This window comes from Gobio gobio, assembly GCF_949357685.1.
Source record: "Gobio gobio genome assembly, chromosome: 4".
Taxonomy (NCBI): Eukaryota; Metazoa; Chordata; class Actinopteri; order Cypriniformes; family Gobionidae; genus Gobio; species Gobio gobio.
The window spans coordinates 43240427-43262450 of record NC_137100.1 but is presented as its reverse complement, the minus strand read 5'-3'; the positions used below and the strand labels follow the sequence as shown (position 1 = coordinate 43262450).

The 22024-nt window shown below is 36.4% G+C and overlaps 2 protein-coding genes across 2 annotated transcripts in view; both read left to right on the top strand.

The window, feature by feature from the left end:
• LOC307125418 (uncharacterized protein) overlaps positions 1-15209 on the top strand; it is a 38614-nt gene extending 23405 nt beyond the window's left edge. Inside the window, exons 11-19 of the mRNA XM_079815269.1 lie at positions 4870-4983; positions 6516-6581; positions 6813-6929; positions 7061-7201; positions 8348-8550; positions 8742-8844; positions 13202-13313; positions 13820-13880; positions 14069-15209. Coding sequence (XP_079671395.1) covers positions 4870-4983; positions 6516-6581; positions 6813-6929; positions 7061-7201; positions 8348-8550; positions 8742-8844; positions 13202-13313; positions 13820-13880; positions 14069-14104 — 953 coding nt within the window. The 3' untranslated portion in view covers positions 14105-15209. The remainder of the gene's footprint in view (positions 1-4869; positions 4984-6515; positions 6582-6812; positions 6930-7060; positions 7202-8347; positions 8551-8741; positions 8845-13201; positions 13314-13819; positions 13881-14068) is intronic.
• Positions 15210-15609: 400 nt separating this feature from the next.
• Positions 15610-22024, top strand: part of ubash3ba (ubiquitin associated and SH3 domain containing Ba) — a 52260-nt gene continuing 45845 nt past the window's right edge. Inside the window, exon 1 of the mRNA XM_079814933.1 lies at positions 15610-16190. Coding sequence (XP_079671059.1) covers positions 16063-16190 — 128 coding nt within the window. The 5' untranslated portion in view covers positions 15610-16062. The remainder of the gene's footprint in view (positions 16191-22024) is intronic.

Sequence of the window (22024 nt, the reverse complement as noted above, 5' to 3'; positions counted from 1 at the left end):
ACTCTTTTCAAGATTCTTTGATTAATAAAAAGTTAAAAAGAATATAAATGTAATAATATTTCACAATATTAGGCTACTGTTTTTTCTGTATTTTTGATTAAATAAATGCAGGCTTGATGAGCATATATATATATATATATATATACAAATTTTTTTTTTTTTTTTTGCCCCTTTTTTACATTTGAGCCCCTGCCCATGAAGAACTCTCTGCACGGCCCTGGCAAACGCAATACGAGAGTACTCTCAAAAGGGAACTATAATGTTACACATATGTGACATTGGGCGTTTATGATCATTTTTTATGTTACATATGTCACATTGGGCATTTATTTCTCAGTTTAAAATTTTTTTTTTTATAATTTTTTTGCTAAATAGCAGTTTTTTTTCTGTTTCTTTTCTTTTCCACAACATTTATCAAAATTATGTATATTATTAAAAAATGATTAACAAAACATATCAAGCCATAGACGGATCTTCCAACACTTATCCCCTGCTTGCTGATTTTAAGAATCATTGTTGTCAGTGAAATGTAGACATGCTAGTAGAGTCTGAAAACAGTTGCGTGACATTTTGTCAGCCACCATGGTATGTCATTTTCCCAAGTATGCATGATTTCCTGACATTTGGTGCAGATCATGCGCAGATCAATACCAATCAATATTTCAATTATATTAAACAGTGCTGTTAAAATTTTTCTGAGTCCCAGATTTTATATAAAACATAGAGAAAATGTATAACACTAACAAAATTATTGAATCTGCTAAATTAATTGAGCAGCTCAATAATATTTTTCTTAATATGACAAATACATAACATCAAAATTCCACCAACTGTTGTAAGGTTAACAGCCCGATGTGACATATATGTCACCACTGTTTTAATGTTAACAGCCCAATGTGACATATATGTCACCACAATATTTTCGTAACTTGTTTTATATCAATTTGTTTAAAGCTACACTGTGTGATATTTTCCCCCATCTAGTGGTGAAAATGTATATGACCATCCAGTGAATTTTAGTTTCTGTTCCTCTCAATTCCGATTTCGTTTGAACTCCTGCGGTGGCCGATTTAGTCCAAGATTAACATGGCTTCCAGTTTGACCTCGTCCACATTCGACACGGTGCCATCGAGTGTTAAAACGCGAAAGATGAAACTTGAATTTACAGGTATGTCCCTCTTTGTCTAATGTACTTTCAAGATGGAGGGGCAACATGGCGACCCGAATTCGAACCCCTTACCCGTATGTATTTTCAATGGCATATTATAAACTTACGAGAATACTTTATTACTTGAAAGAAGTAAATATACATTAATGAGCACATATATTTTTGAAAGAACTAAGTGTTTTTAGCTAAGAATAAACTAAAAAAGTTACACAGTGTAGCTTTAAGAAGTGTATTAAAATCAGGTTAAGTGTAATCTATGATAAGTTATTAAAATGTTAGAATTGTTGCATGGGTTGAAAGAAACATACCTTTTGTAACAAAAACAAGCGTATTAAAAAATTGCTCACACTGCAACATGTGCTAACCAGACAGGCCACCATTTTGGAAATGTTGCCATGGCAACAAAAATGCACAAATTGTCACATGACTGAACCTGGGTGTTCCTTATATGTCACTTAGGGACTTCCTGAGTTGAAATTTAGGGATATTGCTTTAAAAAGACCTTTCCAGATAATCACCAGTGTTTGTGACACCCGTGTCACTGTGGGATCTTATGGGTTAACAAAACGGTGGAAAAGAGACGAGTACTGATACTAAAGCGTATTCTGCTTATAAAGCTTGTAAAGCTAGATTTAAAATAAGACAACGTATGTTATCAGCTACGGACATTGACCTTTGACTTTTAAAAATGCCGGTTGAAATAAAATGCTGCATGAACTCAACCAATCAGCATGTTCAGTGCCCAAGGAAATATTTCCCACCCCCAAAAGTTCCTGAACTTTGAAAAAGTACTAACTCGCAAGATGCTCGCAAGCAGGGCCGTTCTGAGGGGGAAATATTTACCCGGAATTTCATTTAGACCCTGGTTCCTGCGGTTGAAACGCACTGAGTACCACCCCAAAGTTTCTAGTTCCTGGGGAAAGTTCCTGCGGTGGAAATGCGGCTTTATTCTCTTCAGAGGCCTGTACCATGAATGTAGCTGAACAAACTCAGGGTTACAGGATTACTTTGGAATTGACAAAACCAAACCAATCCAATCTTTGTTGGTATCATGATGCTGATCATCTACTGATCATCAGCTTTCTCTGTCAACTTAGGCTATGATCCTGAGTTCGTGGAACGCGTACACATGAGAGTGTGACGTCAATAGTGAACAGCCAATCACATGCCTTTCAAAACAGAGAAAGTGTGATTCACTTCTCGTGAGAACCAACGTGATTCAAATCTCTTTTGCCGAAGATTAAGGTGCTCTAAGCGATGTCTTTAGGCCAAAACATTTGTTGAAGCACAACAAACAGTGCTCCAACCAATAGCCGACATGGAAAAATTGTTGAAAGGTCCTTTGCCGATCGAAAGACTAACGCGATCAGGTAGGCTCGTCATGACGTCACGTACGCATCTTGAGTTTCACTTTCAACATTCAACACTTTCCCACAAAAATATTAATATTTAAAACTTTATCATGTAAACTTTCAACCGACCGCCTTCCATGGAAAAGTGTTGAACGTTGAAAGTGAAACTCAAGATGCGTACGTGACGTCATGACGAGCCTACCTGGTCGCGTTAGTCTTTCGATCGGCAAAGGACCTTTCAACAATTTTTCCATAAATTGAACAGGGAAGGCGGTCGGCCGAAAGTTTACTTGATAAAGTTTTAAATATGGATATTTTTCTTACACAAACGTGTCAATTCGCTTCAGAAGGCCTTTATTAAAGGGTTAGTTCACCCAAAAATGAAAATTATGTCATTAATTACTCACCCTCATGTCGTTCGACACCCGTAAGACCTCCGTTCATATTCGGAACACAAATTAAGATATTTTAGTTGAAAGCTGATGGCTGAGAAAGGCTTCAGATAGGCCTCCATTGGCATTCAGTACATTTACACTCCCAAGACGCATAAAAGGCACTTAAAACGTCGTAAAATTTTACGATGCGACGACAATAGTTTTTGTGCGCAAAAAAAAATCTAAATAACACCTTTATCCAACTTGTTCTTGTCTTCCGTGTGTGCCTCCACGACGCATGCGCGAGAATATGACGCAGATCCGGCGTTCGGACACATGACCCAGAAGCGATTTGTTTACAAGCAGAGGAAGACGCACGTATCTAAGCTGTTGAATTCTACATTGATCGTGCTTTAGGTCTCGGCGTAGTTCTCAAAATCGGGCAAAAGTGTGCATTTCATGGATTCCCGAACGCTGGCGCTACGTCATATTCTTGCGCATGCGTCGTGGCTTTGCATTTAAAAATGTTTCATTATAATTTAAACAAATCTGTCGTGAACCATATGGAGTTTTATGGCATTGCAGTATGTGAATGTGAAAGTGTTTATCATGTCCCTAATAAAGAAGGTAAGGCTATCAATTTATGTGTGTAAAATAAGGTTTGTGCGTTAGGTTTTGAATATTAAACGTTTTCACAGCACCTCAAATTAAATAGCCTCATATACACTACCCGTCAAAAGTTTGGAAACTGTATTTTGATTGTTTTTGAAAAAAGTCTCTTCTGCTCACAAGGCTGCATTCATTTGATCCAAAATACAGCAAAAACTGTAGTATTATTAAATATTTTTACAATTTAAAATAACTTTTTTCTTTTTGAATATATTTTAAAATGCAATTTATTTCTGTGATTTAAGCTGAATTTTCAGCATCATTACTCCAGTCTTTAGTCACATAATCCTTCAGAAATCATTCTAATTGGCCGATTTGCTGCTCAAGAAACATTTAATATTATCAATATTAAAAACAGTTGTGTATAATTTTTTTCAGGATTATTTAATGAATAGAAAGTTCAAAATAACAGCATTTATCTGAAAAATAAAGCTTTTGCAACATTATAAATGTTTATACTGTCACTTGATAAATTCAATGCATCCTTGGTGAATAAATGTATTCATTTCTTTAAGTTCTTTTCCACAATTGTTTTTTTTTTTTATTCTTACCGACCCAAAACTTTTGAACGGTAGTACAATGTTACAAAAGCTTCTTTTGAACTTTCTATTAATCAAAGAATCCTAAAAATTGTTTTACACAACTGCTTTCAACATTGATAATAATCATAAATGTTTCTTGAGCAGCAAATCATCATATTAGAATGATTTCTGAAGGATCATGTGTGACACTGAAGACTGGAGTAATGATGCTCAAAATTCAGCTTTGCATCACAGGAATAAATTACAGTTTAAAATATATTCAAATAGAAAACAGTTCACAATATTACAGCTTTTTTTGTATTTTTAATAACATAAATGCAGCCTTGGTGAGCCGAAGAGACAAAAACAAAACAATCAAAATAGTACAGTTTCCAAAATTTTGACTGGTGTATATCCAAAGTTCCCAAACTTTGTTATTTGACAAGACTTGTACCTTATGGTTCTCCACATTCCTGACAAGTTTGTTCCTGAAGATCTTATCGTTTGAGATACTGACTGAGTTATGTATAATTCCCAGGTAATGTCTAAATCATAATAAGGATGGGTTTATTCTGAGAGTTTGTCTTCCTTGAACCTCCGTTTACTTTCAATACGTCATGCAGTGGGAGTGCCATAGTGTCTCGTATCTAACCAATCACAGCACGGCACAGGTAGCACGGTATCACTCGGAAGGGCGTTTAGTTTCAACCTTTCAGTTTATCTTTACTTGGCTTTGCGAGGGGCTAGCAAATACACACCTCTCTAAAAGTTGTAGTAACAATATTAAACCAGGTATTTTTTTTTTAGAAAAGAAAAGTGGAATATATTGGAAGACTTGTATCGTTTCAGAGTGGATATGTTGACCTTCGTCTTTGTGTGCCTCTCTATCTCAGTCACAGGTAACTTAGGCGTCCATGTTTTCAGTGTTTGAATCATGTTTACATTTCATTTTGTATTACGTCGAGTCATTGACTTCTGTGAATTATTCAGTGTAAACTTTGAACTTTTTTAATTAGCTGCTACTTTGCTAAAATACTTACTCATACTTGAGTTTCGTCAATGTTATTTACTCGTCGTCGATTTACGTCGTCAATTACTATTTGCGTATAGTGGAGTTCGGCGTTTAAATGATTAGTTTATTTAGTACAGGTCTGCAAGAACAGAAACCATCATTGTAACGTTACCTGTCACTCAAATGTGACATTATTCAACCAGGTAACGATTCGTTGTTTTGAATCGGCTCTTGTCAATTAAGAACCGTTTGGATAAAACAACTTGTACGTAGCAAAACTAGGCTTCTCTGTTTTCATATGATACCTAGTTATCGTAAGTTACGTTTTTTCAATAAAACCAGCAGATTAAATGTAATAGCAATGCTGTTTAAACGCGAAAGAAGGTCTTTCACGGCTCGGCGGTATCACCTGGAGAACCTGTATTTCCACCTCGCCCATCCCCCACCCGAAACCTGAGCTCGACAACCAGGAATATGTGACCGCGGAAAAGCAGTCCAGGAAGCGTGACCAAATAAAAACAAATTACATTAACAGTATAGTCGCAATAGACTAAAATAGTAAACGTGTGTTGATTTTTTTTTTTTTTTGTTATCGAATTGTATTAGTACTCAGGCAGTGACGCGGACAGTTGTTTGTTGATAGCATCGACTGCGCGCACACACAACATCCTGTAGAGCAGATGGGGGAACTCATGAATTCAGAGTATTTGAGTATCGTGTTTGTTTATAACGTCACCCTCAAGTCCCCTGGGGAAAAACAGGTTAGAATGGCAAATAGTGTGGGAAACTTATGAAATAATTATGAATGATGTTTGTAGCAACATATCAGCATGTGTTTTGTATTGTAATAGACCTGTATTTGTTTTCTCCTTTTGGACTTGGTGACCCAACATCCTTTACTGTTATGTTTGTCAATAAAGTAGGTCATTTTAAAGGGTAAATGTTCAAAACACAAATGTCTTTCTTCAACCTTTGCCTCTTTGAGAAGATATATGTCTGAAACACATTTGAACACTATCTGAAACATTTACAGTTGTTCAAACCAGGCTAGGATGTCCAATAAGTATAGAACACATTAGAAGATTACATGGGATGTTTGTAAACTATATGGACATTTCATGTTTTTAATACCATAATAGGTTTTCTTCATTTGCATAGCTTCAGGAATTACATTTTTTTTCTGAGCCTGCCCAAATGAACAGAGTTCCATCTTACATGTTTGATACTTCATATCCTGATGTTGCTATGTAATACAATAATAAATAAGTGTCCGGCTTATATGATGACGTTGTCAGAACACCATTCAACTCTGGATGGCACTGTTTATGCAATTTATAGTGTTTAATTAATGTGATTTTAAGATTTTCTTCTTACTGATGTAATTTAGTACTGAATCATTCTGTCTCTTTCTATCTGCAGGCATATTATCTGTCGACTTTACGGTTAATGTTGGTAGTCCCTCAGTAAAAGTGAAAGAGAATGAGGGTAAGTTTCATTTATAATAGTTTCTGAGTGTCGTCATGAGCTGTCTGTCAGATGTTACTAATGGAGAATGTGGTGTGGTTGATAAGGTGCCTGCCTGCATAGGTTTTGCACTGAAGTAACTCATAGTAATTTGTGTGGTGTTTGTTACACATGTAATCATTTATTGGAGAGCCTCTCGCTACTGACTGGGATAAGGACAGGTTATTATTCAAAGTACTACCTGTTTTTCAGGAGTTGACTTGCAATGTACCTACACCGCTGACTTTGGAGCAACACCCAGAGTGGAATGGAAGTTCAAGGATCTCAAGGGCTCTCAGTCGTTCATTTACTTTGATAGCAAGCCAACTGGTATGGATGAAAAGTTTACCTTTGTGTTGTCATCCAGTGTCATCATTGCAGTTGCATTTCCTTATTGTGTGTTATTGATCTGAAAAAATGACAATTTGAGGAAAGATGTGCGTCTTTTTTTCTTTCATCAGCTCAGTATGCAAACCGTATCACTTTGTATAATGGAGGACTGAGATTTAACAAGGTGACGCGAGCAGACACTGGAGACTATGACTGTGAGGTGTCTGGAAATGGTGGATATGGCGAGAAGACAATCAAACTCACTGTCCTTGGTAAATCATATTGTGTTGTTCACATAAACATTTACTACCTGATAGATACCTGATACCTGAGAAATCATAACCCTAGACTATAAACAGCAAACAAAGTGTCTGGGAGTGGCCCAGCCTACTTTTAGCCAATTACAATGTTCATGGGTGGTCTAATTCAGTGGCTAAGCCTATTAGAAATCAGCAAAACTGCTGAAATAGCTTACAGTCCTGCTGTTTTAAAGGGATAGTTCACTCAAAAATGTGAACTACGGTCATTATTTACTCACCCTTATTTAGTTCCAAGTCTATATGCATTTATTTTTTCTGTGGAACACGAGAATATATTTTGAAAAAGTGATGCATACAATGAAAGTCAGTGGGTTCCAGTGTTATGTTACAATATATAGCTTTGATCTAAATAATGTTTTTTATATATATATATATATATATATATATATATATATATATATGGTACAATGGAGCGAAATGGGGTAAAAGGTTTTATTTTATTTTAACGTAAACCACTGCAAAAATTGCTGCAGCACTTTCCAAAACCCACTTTTCAAGATGCACATGATGGCTGATTCTTGACATAGTCGCGGACAGCAATGCAAAGTTGATTCTGCGCTAATTTGATCTAATATATGATGTTTTTTTTAAATGTTGTAGATTTAATTAGCAAATGAGAATTGCTAAAATTATTGAATATATATTGAGACAAATGTCATCTTAATGATTTTCAAGCTAAGTTTTGTTCAAGCTAATTAATGCAACAGTTTTTCAATAACGGAAGAATATGTGAAAGTATGGTATTTGGGGCAAAAGACGCAATAGTTAACATAAAAATGAAAAATCTGGCTGACTTTTCCATTTGTTGATATGACATGGTTCGATTCAGATGGTAAATATCATATATTAAGTTGGGTGTCCACCTTAGAGATAATCACCATATTTATAATGAAACCATCATATTTAAAAATATGATATTAAACATATTGTGTGGGGTAAAAGGCCAATCATGCCACCTCATACATTTATAAGATACATTTACCAAATAAACCATTGCTCCATCAATGTTCAATACAAAAATGTTCTTAAGGTGTGCCTTTAGCCCTGTTGTATATATAATTAGCCTTACAATTCCCACTGTAATTCCCTCCACTCCAGTGCCTCCTACCAAGCCTGTATCCAGAGTTCCTTCATCGGTCACAACAGGCAGTAACGCCCTTCTGACCTGCTTCGATAACGTTGGTTCCCCCCCACCCACCTATAAGTGGTACAAAGACAACACTCCCCTTCCTGAGGATCCCAGCAAGTTCCCCTCTTTTAAAAACCTCACCTACAAGATTAACGCTTTCAATGGTAACCTGGTGAGTGTTGATCTAAAATATTGGGAAATACAAAATAGCATATTTAATGAGTGGGTATGTATAAATCACATCAAACTCTTTGGTGAAAACATTCAGTACTATACTGTATATTGCTATTATTGAAATGTCATTTTGCACTTCAGTATAATTCTAGGTTTATGTAAGATAAATTGTTTTGTTTGTTTGATCAGGAGTTCCCGAGTGTGTCTAAGCTGGATACCGGTTCATATTTCTGTGAGGCCAGTAATGGAGAAGGTGCCCCTCAGCGTGGCGATGCCATGCAGATGGAAGTCCGTAAGTAATAGAGATGGGTCTATTATGAATTATGATTTGTTAATTTTGAACGAATCTTTTATATGACTCTGTAATAACAAGTTGTCTCAGAGAGTGATTCGTTCATTGTGGGGTGAAAATTCTTCTAAACCCGTAAGACTTTTGTTTGTCTTTGGAACACAAATGAAGATCTTTTTAATGAAATCTGAGAGATTTCTGTTCCTCCATTGACAGTCTACGCAAATACCACTTTGATGCTTCAAAAAGTTCATAAAGAGATCGTAAAACGAATCCACATGAATTGAGTGGCTTAGTTCAAATTTTCTGAAGAGACTTGATTGCTTTAAATGATGAACAGATTTAATTTGGTCCCCCCCCCCCGGATTTTCATTAGCAAACTAACTAGCCAGCCCCCTAAATTAACTAATGGATCCGTTTCACATTTCTGGAGTTTTCAGAAGTGGAAGTCGTCAGATGACGGCAATTAACATTTTGTATTTCCATTTGCTCCAATAGCAAAAGAAAAAAAATACATTATAGCATTTCCACGACTTAAGATATTAGGGGAATATATAGAGCAGTGTTGGGGTGCCGCCTGACGAGAGCAGGGGTGCCGTGTAAAAGTCCTTCAAATATATATATTTATATTAGGTATGGGGCCGATCCGATCCAGTATCGGTATCGAGACCGATACCAGCTTAATTCACGTATCGGATTTTCCCAATCCAACCTGCGGAGAAATCCGATACCCATGAGCCACGTCTGCGCTTTCCAAAAGTGATTCCCGCCGGCTTGTCTGCTAGCTGGCTGCAAACTATGGAATGGATTTCCTGAACGGAGGCGCGGCTCAATGAGACACAGAGTTATGAGACACGCCCCACTCAGGAAATCTATTCCGCAGTTTGCAGCAGGATAGCATTGAGCAGCATTGTGGCTAGCCAACATGTCAGCTGCGTGGAAATACTTCACACTGGAAACACCGCAGAGCAAGACAATGTTTGCAAAACTGGTGGAAGCTCCCTCGCGTCGTACAACACAACGAACGCAATCAAACATTTAAAAAAGCAGACAAGACTAGGGTGACATTTAAGAGATAATAATCAGGGCTTGACATTGACAATCGCCATCTGCGTGTATTTCGGCTGTGTAACACTCACACCAGCCACTTTAAACTTATTATGGTTTTCTCAAAAGCCATCTGTTATGATCGCGTTGCGCATTATAACCAATCACACGTGTTTATATTGAGATTATGAATATAATAATCAGAGGCGTTCAGATTAGCGGAGTTTTGTTCAGAGCGCGCGCGGCTCTCGCTGAAATCTACACTCAAAGCAGAGATGAACGTGCGATGCACGCAGGAGATTAATTCATCATACAGTGATTGACAGTTTTAGTTATATTTCAGCACCGAAAATAGTTTAAAAAAAACAACGCAGAACCACAGCGCATCTGGCATTAGGTTGGCTTGACGTTCGCGAATCTAGGGACCGTCTCTAAAGTTACATACAACATTGGTAGGCTATACACGTTTCTAACTTAAATGGCATTTGAAGAGAATGACTTAGTCATAAAACTGACTGTAAAGTGTTCATCTAGGTGTTCGGTATGATGCACACCTTTTGGATTTTTGATATTTAATCAAATAAACTGTCAAGTCATATGAAAATATATGCTTTATTTCACTAGAATACTGTATGGGCTCTTACACAAAATATGCTAGATTTAAATGTGTCATAGCTGATAGAACACTGAGAATATTGCTTGAGAATATATCTACAGATGTAATATTAGAGATTTATGCATTATGCGTTGCCATTGACGACGGCTATTATAAGGAAGGAAATCCCACAGAATCTAGCTTAAAAAAGTGCTTAGAGCTGCTTGATTTATTTTTTGTTTGTTGATTTTCAAATATAAATTGATAACCGTGATAATTTGGGTCACTATTATGTTCATATCATACTTGCCTGTTGAGTGGAGTTTATGTCAGCATCATATAAAATCAACAATAATGATAATAATAATATTAAAGCAAACACAGCTCTGGTATCGGAATAGTATCGGTATCGGCCGATATCCAAATTCAGGTATCGGGATCGGAAGTGGAAAAATGTGGATCGGTGCATCCCTAATTTATATATATATATATATATATATATTTTTTTTTTTTCTCACGTTTCAAATAATTCTCTCTTTGTAAACTATGTTCAATGCATGCGAGTGCTGCCGGATGTTCGAATATGACCAGTCATTTTTGCCGTCATCACCCGGGTGTAGTGCCAGAAGACGCGAATGAGAAGTCGCGCGTGCTGTGAGAATTTCTCTGCGTACTCATCCGACAGCGCGCACACGTCTCACAGTGCACACATATTGAGTTCTCTTTCAAGTTTCAAGTCTTGCTCTTGAACGGACAAACTCACACAAAAAGTATGTCAACATGTCCATCTTGATGAGTATTCTAGCAGACATAGTCTGTATATGCCTTGAGTAAACTTTATACATTCGAGAAAGACGACACATGTCCGTGCTTTAGGTCTTAAAGGGGCAGTAGCCTTTACTGCTGTCTGTTTAATGTCCAACAACAAAAGACAAGGACATCACTCACTCACTCACTGCTCTTGATTGAATAGCTTGTGTAAGTTTAATAGGATTAATCTTTAATTTATACAGTCAAATATGCAGTTATTTTACATTTGATCATTTTCGGTACTTGAAAACTATTTACGGACCTGAAAAACCTGAAAAGCATAGTTTAATTTAATAGTATCTTTGCTCGATAGTATTTATTTGTCCTGCTGCTTGTATTCAAATTATTTGTTCTTATTCTTTTCTTTATTTTTATTTGATAGTAGTCCTTTTTTCCCTGAACATAGCAAATACTGAACCGCACCGAAACCGTGAACCTAAAACCGTGATACAAACCGAACCGTGAGCAATCTGTACCGTTACACCCCTAGCGTAACAATAAGCCACAAAATTGAGAACATTTTCAAAGGGTACCATGACTGAAAAAAGGTTGGGAAACACTGATATAGATTACAGCTTTCAGAAGAGGGAAAGATGTCCAAAATGCCGCCACTAATTTGTTTAAAAAGGGTCCATCACTTCAAAAAGCTTTCACTGATGATGACTAAATCAAGACAAAGACTTTACAAATGATGCCTGAAGAGATAAGCAAACATTATTTTAGCAGGTTAACAAGCTAACATTATCCATCAAATGTGTGCCAAGTAAATTAGATCTGGAAAACGGGATGTCCTTGGTCAACAAAAAAAATATGAATTCACATACTACTCATCACAACGGTAAGCGTTAGCCTGGTAGTTACCTCTCCTCAGCTACAACGTTGTATTATAAAATAGTCATTAGTCTTAGTCTTAGACGCATCTACTGTAACAGAGGAAATTTTTACTGGGGCAGACCTAGTCAACAACAAATCAGAATCCACTTGACTTTAAATAGCTTGAGCATTTAAAGCTACAGACGACAACTGCAGCATTTGCTTTTAACGAACAGAACATCAGTGTGTTGGTGTGGATGCTGATGTAGTTCTCATTCTTAGTTTGAACGGGCTAGGCCTGTCGCAATAATCAATACATCGATATATCATCGCTCAATATATGTACATGACCTCAATAATTTTTTGTGATGCAATATATCGCCCATTATGTTTACATGATAATGAATGTCACCAACATTTAACTCAATTGTGCTGTCATCTTGTATGTTTTCCGTGACGGAGGCGAAAGTGGTTCTCGGGCAGTTCCTTCATACACAGAGCGGTTATCGTCAGGTGAAAAATAGGCACCATTTGAGGCGTTATAGTGTTTTCCTGACAACTACTGACAGTTTGGAATAATAAGCCCAAATGTACTCGATTTCAAAGCCGCAATACCCTATTCTGGTGCACATATAAATGTCAACGCAGAATGACGAGTGTTTAAGCCGTTTCACAAGGGAAAATGTTTATTTACTATTTATTCAAATTTATTTAGGATATATTTTTTTACCCTTAATTTCCATGATCTAAAGAATTAAAAGGTTGTCATTTGAAAGTGTGTAGGTCTACTTGCATTATTATGTTGTTATATTAGGATTATATATTCAGTGGCATAAAATAGTCTTAAAATGACAATAATATAGTTTATCGCAATTATTTCTGGGACGATATATCGCGAAACAAAAAGTAGTTATCGTGACAGGCCTAGCTTTAACTCCCGCTCTCTGCCATAGCTCGAAAATTCTATATTTATTCTAAAAGCAACATATTGATCTTTATGACGACCTTCTATAGAGGAGATAACCAACCAAGTATGATTTTTGTTATTTGCTTCTCGAACAGATGACTTTAATTTGTTGTTTTTCTTTATTGTAGGTGATCTGAATGTTGGTGGCATTGTTGCGGGGGTTATTGTGGCATTGCTGGCAGTAGGGTTGCTCCTCTTTGGTCTCTGGTTTGCCAATAAAAAGGGATATCTACCAGGTAAGTTCTTACTGCTTATTTGTATGTGTCTGAGAGAGGGAGAGGGGAATCATTTTAAATTCAAGTCATTAGATGCCATGGCTATAATAATTAGAAATTAAAAACTATTTGACTAATTTGCTGTTTTTTTTTTTCTTCCTCCACAGTAATGGCTGAAAGGTATGAGTTTATTTCTATGCCACATACAATTTTAAATCTTTATCCCCCAGTTTCACAGACAAGGCTTAAGCCTAGTCCCAGACTAAAATGCATGTTTGAGTTGTTTTAACTGAAAGCAACTTGCATTGACAAATCTTAAAATATATCAGTCCCATTGTTTTGTCTAAAGATGCACACCATTAATGTTTTTTTTTTCTCTAAGGCACGTTTATAAAAGCTGCTTAAATGTCCTTATTGAACTAAGGCCTAATCCTGGCTTAATCTAAACCCTGTCTGTGAAACCAGGGCATAATCATGTAATACTATATCTTGCATTAAATATGTTCTAAAATGATAAATGATCTCTTGCAGCAAACCGAAATCACAAGCTGTATATACACAGCCTAGAGCAGTTGATGGGGATGATGGGGATGTAAGTACAACACACTTGCTTAGTTGTGTAAATTATATTTAACCGCTGAATGGAATTCCTCTTTGCAATTCTGTTTGCAGTAGTTCATTTTGAATGTCCTTTTCAATTTGTGTTCTATTCTATTCTTCACCAGAGAAGTGGTACTGGTAAAATAATTCTGTTTACACTGTTTTGTGTGTCTGTTTCAGGGGGAATTCAGACAGAAATCATCTTTTGTGGTGTAGCCTGTGCTGCTTTGGATGAAATGTCAAGATTTGTTGCCTAGATCAATTTTTTTTTTCTATTTAAGTTCATACAAATCCTGATCTGTTTGTATGTGAAAAGTGTGACATCTAATGTGCCTCCCCGTCCTGTCTACCATACTAGTTGACCATAGAAATGTCCAAAAGCTTTAAGCCATCATAAATGTGTATGCAGTAGCTTAAACATACAGATTTAGTTTTAGGAGTCTAAATTCTGTCTCTCTCTTTTGCAGAAATGAATAGAAATGTAATTTATTGAACCACGATTAATCTGTGAATGGAAAACAAACTTAAAGGGTTTATTAGCAATCCTTTATTAATATAATTTGCTCAAATTATATTCATTGGATTAGTTATTTATGGATCGAGGCATCCAAGGCTAATTCTATGTGATTCTGCACTATGGGATAAAAGCTTTTGGGGGAAAAGAAGGTACTTTGAATGTTCCCCATTCAGGAAACAATCCCCCTTCCCCTTGATATAAACATTTGCCTTACATTGTAGTCATCCTATGTTTTTGTTTACTTCACTGGTATTTTTTATGATAGTGTACTTTGTTTGTATTTTTATGTGTTTTATACTTCATTCATAAATGTAAATAGTTATTTCTGGACTTTATTGGATTTAAAATCATGGTTTATTGACCTCTCTCTGCATTGTTCAACTGGAAACAAATTACAAAGCAGTTTTCTTGTTTGTTTTTAATGTCTGACTTGATCCCCTTTTTCCAATAAATTAAACTTACTGAATATTACCTATGCAATATTATATGTAGTGCTGACCTCTGAATGTGAAATTAAGCAATGTTATTTGTGGTTGTCTCAACTGAACAGTTTGACTCTCTTTTTGGAAATATAAATGTTCTATCACGTGGAATGAGATTGTGAATTAATATATTTATTTTCTAATTATTTCTTAACGTGTCAATAACCTCATGAGATCTAAAATGTTCTGAATATGATCACTAGGAGGCAGTGTAGGAACAACACATTTTGCACCGCTTTGAACTCTTGAAATCGGTTTGCCATTGGCATGTATCTATGAGGTTCAACAGGATGTCTGGAAAATAAAATTAATTTGGAATTTTATTGATTTTCATAGGCTGTTTTTTTCTTCTTCCATAAAATTGAATCAAATACAGTATCTGCACAAGGCAGCTTTGTTTACAGTTCATTCACTGGTTTCTGAATGAATGATATTCAAGACTTTACTCCTTTCTCTGTTATGGCCATATACAACCCTTAACATTTTACAAAATATAAGTATCTTCCACATGATGCGTTCCACGTTCCATTCTGCGCATTGTTACATAAGAACGCTCGGCTGAATGTGAGAACGTCGATGACGACGATGCTTCTCACCGAACTGCGCTGCCTGCCATTCGAATGCATCTGATCTGCTCAACGTCACCTTTCAAAACTGCGACTTTAAGGATGAGGGGGCGGGGTTTGGCGTGCCCCGTCTGCTGATAGGCTGCTTCCGCTTTCAGTCAAGCCCCATTCATAAATAAGACATGTCTAGGAGGAACCGATGTAACAAGTATTGATAGATTTCGCTCGCGACGAGCCTGCAACAGCATTTCTAACTATACGCCGAGCCGCGATAGACTCCTTCGAAAGATATTTCTTCCTGTGGCAGGCGACAACGATGGTTGTCGATTCGCGAAGCAAATGAGATTGACTTCCGACTGGTGACCCCTTTCTCAAACTGTAATGACATGAGCGCTCCAGCAGGAAGCTCAAATCATTTTGTGTTTAGAAACATTGTAGCGCGTCCGCCAAGACTTCTGTCTGTCCGACTGTGGGAGATAATGGGGCGTTTTTGAACCAGCCTTTACTGTAGCGCTTGATTCGATGTTTTAAATGTGTGTCGTGTCCGTCCATTTGGACACATCAAAAGTAAGCACATCGCTGTTCTGAAACCAAATGGAAAGCTGAACCATGGCTGCAAAAGAGGACCTATATGCCAAAGTCGCTCCACGGATGCAGCGGCAGAGCCGGCCAGGAACTGTCAAACATGGAAATAGTCTGGATGTACTGCTGTCAATGGGCTTCCCAAAAACCAGGGCGTAAGTACCAGAGTTTCATCTCTCCCAGATCGCGAGCATCACGCAGCTGCAATCACAGCTGTAAACGTTAAGAACGCAAACAAACACATGCGTTAAGAGCACTACAAAACCCCTTTGGAAATACAGAAACATGGCAGATATTTAAAAAACATGTAGAGCAAGTTTTGTAATGGCGTCGGTCCGGTTGTGTTATTGATTTAATATGACGAAGTGGGAAATAGGATCGATCGGTTATAAAGTTGTCTTCCTGTTGCCTCATTAAGAAGTCTTCTTTTAAACCAGTCATACGTGGTCTGGGCTGCATCTGTCCAGACAGGACATGTTCCTGCGCTACCAGCTCTTCCTCGAGCTGAGGAGGTCAGATCACCGCTGTCCGTCGTATTGGCGTTGTGTCAGCGCATCCATGACTGTCGGCTGCTTGTTTTTTTTTTCTGGCATCATGGCGATTGAACATGTATGTAAGGAATGTTGGTATGTCCTGTAACACATTGGCTATTCCACGAATGATTCTTTAGTCCCTGTGCCAAAACCGCATTTACAATAACAGTTATAATCAGAAATAATGTAAAAGTACAGTTCTTGTTTGCACAGACTTTTAATTACTTTTTACAGACTGCTATTAAATAAAATGCAAGCTAACTGTTTACTATCGGTACAATTTCTAAACAAACAAAACGTGGCATATTTATGGTAGCACTTTATAATAACATACCCAAAATTAATTTAGCCTACTGAAATTAACTGACAATGAGCAATTCATTTGTTAACGTTAGTTCATAAAAGTAAAGCTGTTCATTGTTAGTACCTCAGGTCCACTAAATATGGCAGGCACAACTTTTGATAATAAAGGTTGAAATTAGCATTATGAAGAATAATAAATGCTTTAAATCAATTATTTTTCATTATTAGTTCATGTTAACAAATTGAACCTTATTGTGAAGTGTTACCGTTTATATTTAGGCTATTTTATAAACTACCAGTTGTTAGGCCTACAAGAAAACACCTTTTTTTTTTTGCTAATTAAAACATAAAGAAAAGAATAGAACTGAAAATAAATATCATGAAAATATAAATTTAATTTTGACACGCATGAAATGAAGACTAAGCGTATCAGTTTTCTACAAAAAGGCATGTAGTACGGAATGAACCGGTCATTTGTTCGGAACCTCACTCGTTGTGCTTTGTTGTTCGTGTTGTTTCAGTTGTGCTATTGCAGAACCACTTAATAATGCAGGAAACACTTTCAGAAACATTGGGTTCCAGTGGGTTTTTCTTCTTTCTGATTGAGATCAATACAATTAATACAATTCAGGTCTTTACAAAAAGTGACATCATACCATATGTGGTACCATTCCACGTTTTGATGCAGCAAGTTTCTTGATTTAGATCAAGTTGCCAAAGCTGTACATCTGCACTTTCCATCACTGTTCTACTCTAAGGAAGACGGTTGGAGTAAGGTACCTCCAACCAACCATGAAGGCTGCATTAGGTGCTGTCAGTGAGGAGCAAGGTTTTCATTTATCATAATTACAGTTCATCTCTGCTTCTTTTAGCCACACACATTCTCCCTCCTGTTCTCTCTGTCACTCACTCGCGTCTTAACTTTCCGTTTGGGCTTAATCCTGCAGTTTCCATAATCTGTTTGGAATCCTCCTTGCCTCTGTGTGTTATTACGGTTTATGTTGAGATTGGGATTGCACAGGCCAAATGATTCCTTTCATGTTTAATCCAGGGAGAGCGAACAAATGTGAATGGGGCGAGATGTCTTTATTGAATGTTGTGGGTAAATTTGATGCAGATCAAGGCTTTGTGGCTATGTGAATAACGCTGATCTTGTTCATGAATGTATGCAGTCAGTGGATTAAGCTGGTCATTGTCCTTGAGTCCTTGGCATGAGAATTCTAAACATTTGACCAAATATTTGTCATTTGCTGACATCGGAAGCAGTGGTATGCTAGATTTCTAACCTTCTATGGTTAGTCTGTCTGCCTCTGATAACATTTCAAAGTTTGCTTATCCCATGATTTACTCACTCTCAGGCCATCTTAGATGTATATGACTTTCTTCTTTCAGCCAAACACAAGTGGAGTCATATGAAAAAATATCCTGGCTCTTCAAAGCTTTATAATGGGAGTTAATAGTACCTGAGATTTTGAAGCCCAAAAAAACTCATCCTTCCATCATGAAAGTAATCCATACGGCTCCAGGCCAGGGGTGTAATAAAGGCCTTCTAAAGAGAAGCGATACATTTTTGTTAGAAAAATATCCATATTTACAAATTTATAAACTATAACCACTTGCTTCCGGTAACGGCTATACGCGGGTCTAGTTCCGGCGGAAGAGTGTTAGACATCAAGTTGCATATTATGTGACCCTGGACCACAAAACCAGTTATAAGGGTCAAAAAAGAGTTTTATTCATCACCTGAAAGCTGAATAAATAAGCTTTCTATTGATGTATGGTTTGTTAGGATAATATTTAACAATAGTTGGCTGAGATACAACTATTTGTAAATCTGGAACCTGGCGGTGCAAAAAAAAAAAAAAAAATTGAGAAAATCGCCTTTAAAGTTGTCCAAATGAAGTCCTTAGCAACACATATTACAAATAATAATACATTTTAGATATATTTACGGTAGGAAATTTACAAAATATCTTCATGGAACATTTTCTTAATATCCTAATTATTTTTGGCATAAAAGAGAAATCGATAATTTTGACCCATACTATGTATTGTTGGCTATTGCCACAAATATACCCGTGCCACTTATAACTGGTTTTGTGGGCCAGGGTCACATTTGGGTGGTTGGCATAACATGCTTTTAATAACTCTAATGTGATTAATGCCGTATTATGGATTAAATGATAGTGATCTGTCTTGTTTTTATGTTGGTAAAAAAAAAAGGCACACCATAAATTGTGTTTGGATACATGGGACGCAACTGACCATGTCCTCAAGTGGAGAAAGAGAAAGTAAATAAATTCAAACCATTCATTGCCAAAGTAGTGTAGTTGACTTGAACTGATGTTTTCATATACTTATGTACATCAGTATGGGAGTATAGGTATAATTGTGACCATGTTTGTATTTGTTGTTTTTTTATGTTTAGGTGTACAGACCTGTAATTTGTACAACATAATGTACAATATGCACTGCCTTTATACTGGTTCTCCCACATATGGGTAATTGTATGTTGACAGAACAGTATAATTATTGTTTTTGCATACCATGTTTGTAATAAATTTCCTTATATTGACATATCCTCTAAAGGCCATACAGAGTAATTTGATTTGACATTTCAAATGAATGTTTTTTGACGGTAAAAATTTGTTAAGATTTTATTGCGATTAGGAAATTATTTCATCATCAATGAAAAAGTTTTTATAGCTCAGTTAAAATAACAACAAAAACAATGTTATATTATGTATGTCCATGTTATGTTTAATTCAGTTTAAATTTTTTATACATTATCTGCCATACCATGTCAAGGTTTAGCTTTGAAGAATGGGACGCAATTAGGTTATAATATAAAAAAATATATTTTATTTGACTATTATATATGAAATTCATGACTTAACTGACTCACTTAATTTTCAACCCACATGTAATTGTAACCCACATTCTCACAAAATACCAGTTAGTATAACAGTAACACTTTACAAGTAAGTGTATTACCTAATGAGCCATACATATATTACAGTATTATTTATTAATCTTTGTTAATGTTCGTTAATAAAAATCCATCTGTTCATTGTTTGTTCATATAAGTTCACTGTGCATTAACTAATGTTAACAAATAATACAACATTTGATTTTCATAATGTATTAATACATCTCGAAATTAACATTAACCAAGATTAATAAATGCTGTAGAAGTCTTGTTCACTATTAGTTTGTGTTAACTAAAGTATACCAATGAAACCTTACTGTAAAGTGTTACCGTATTAACACTGGTAATCTACTTAAGTTAGTGATTGAAAGAATACAGATTTTGTCCCTGAACAGAACTCAGACACGTATCAGTCAGCAGGAACTACTTATTTTGGTTAGGCCCGAAACCGATCACGACAGTTTCAGCACTGAAGGGTCTTTAAAGGACACACTGAAAAGTCAGATATTTAACATTTGTATGAGACTTTTCTTGTTCTGAATGCTACGTAATAGCCTAAACATGGCTACACATGCCAGGAGTCCCTCCCCATCAGTCTTGCTGGACACAAGTAACCCAGCTGGAATTGTCATTGAGATGGAAGGGCGGGAGACTGTTTTCAGTGGGGAGATAAGTGAAATGTTACTACGAATAGCTAATGAGAAGATTTTTTTTTTTTTCAGTGGCTGTTACATTGCATTTGTTAAATTTGTTTAAGCTAAATAAGTTCCCATCATGTTTGATCTGAGATTTAGACATTATTTTGTATTTTAAATCATAAGAATCTGCCATACCATTTATATATGTTCTTTGAAGTGTACTACTTTAAGGGCCTTAAGCATTGTTTGACAAGCACTAGCTGTTTGTTTCAATATCTGTTCTGGGCAAGAGACTCTTAGTGACGTGGGGCCTGTACCATGATGGTAGTTTAACAAACTCAGGGTTACGGGATTAGTTTCAGAGTTGACAAAACCAAACCAATCTATTCAGGCTTTGTTGGTCCCATGATGCTGATCATCAGCTTTCTCTGTCAACTCAGGCTTTGATCCTGAGTTTAGGAGTTAAGCTGTGACATCAGTAGTGAACAGCCAATCACATGCTGTGGATCAGTAAAACTGAGATTCACTTCTCGCGAGAGAAGCAGCGAGATTAATTTCTCTCTTCTGCAGAATATTACATGATTGAAAAATAATATGAATTTAAACAAATTTACACCGCAAGAAGAAAAGAGCTGTCTATAAAAGAGTACAACTTAAAGAAAATATTCACTAGGTCAATGCAAGTAAAAGTTATGAAGTTACAACCCCAAATCAGAAAAAGGTGGGACAGTGTGGAAAACGCAAATACTAAATTGTAATAGAGGATTGTGACATTCACTAGTACCTAAACTTTTGATGTCATAACTGCCTGTTTTTGTGTCATGGCTGGACTACACACAGTATTATATATATATTTCTGCTCTAACTAGTGCTATAAAAAGGGTGAAAGGAAAGTGAGATATGTTGCTGCAGTTTAACATGGTGTACACATCACTTCATTTCACAGAAACCTGGGGCCTATACCATGAAGTCGGTTTAGTTAATCCTGGGTTTTAGGTACCATTAAATTGGTTTTAGCAGTGTTCATCTCCATAGTAACTTGCGCTCCACGGCTAACCTGCTCCAGGGCAGGTTATGTTCTGGATAAAAGATGCCAAACTGAGATTGGACCAATCGGCTGTGAGCAAAGTGACACACCTCTGATCCAATAAAGTCACTCCCCCTGTTTCTACTCCAAATTAAAGGTCACTACATAGCAAATGGCTATTAAAGACTAAAGCGTCTGTCTTTAAACAATGCTTATTTATAATAATAATTTTGAATGATTTTGTTACGGCCCCGGTCTAGGTCAGGACCGCAACATAAATGACACAACACAAAATGGCTGTTCAAGTACTCATTTTATTTTCTCAGTTTCTTAGATCTTTCAGATCAGTTCTTTTGTGCAGCAGCCATTGGAGAACACCAACCAAAAACAAAATAAGTAAACAAAAGAACTGAAGCAAATGATCAGGGGTGAGCAAATGCCAAAATAATGAACAAACAACACTCTAACTTCCCATTAATAAACTAACTTCCCTGTGCATCAAAATAAAGAAACCAAAATACAACAACATAACCTACCTCCCTATCTATCCAACAAAACG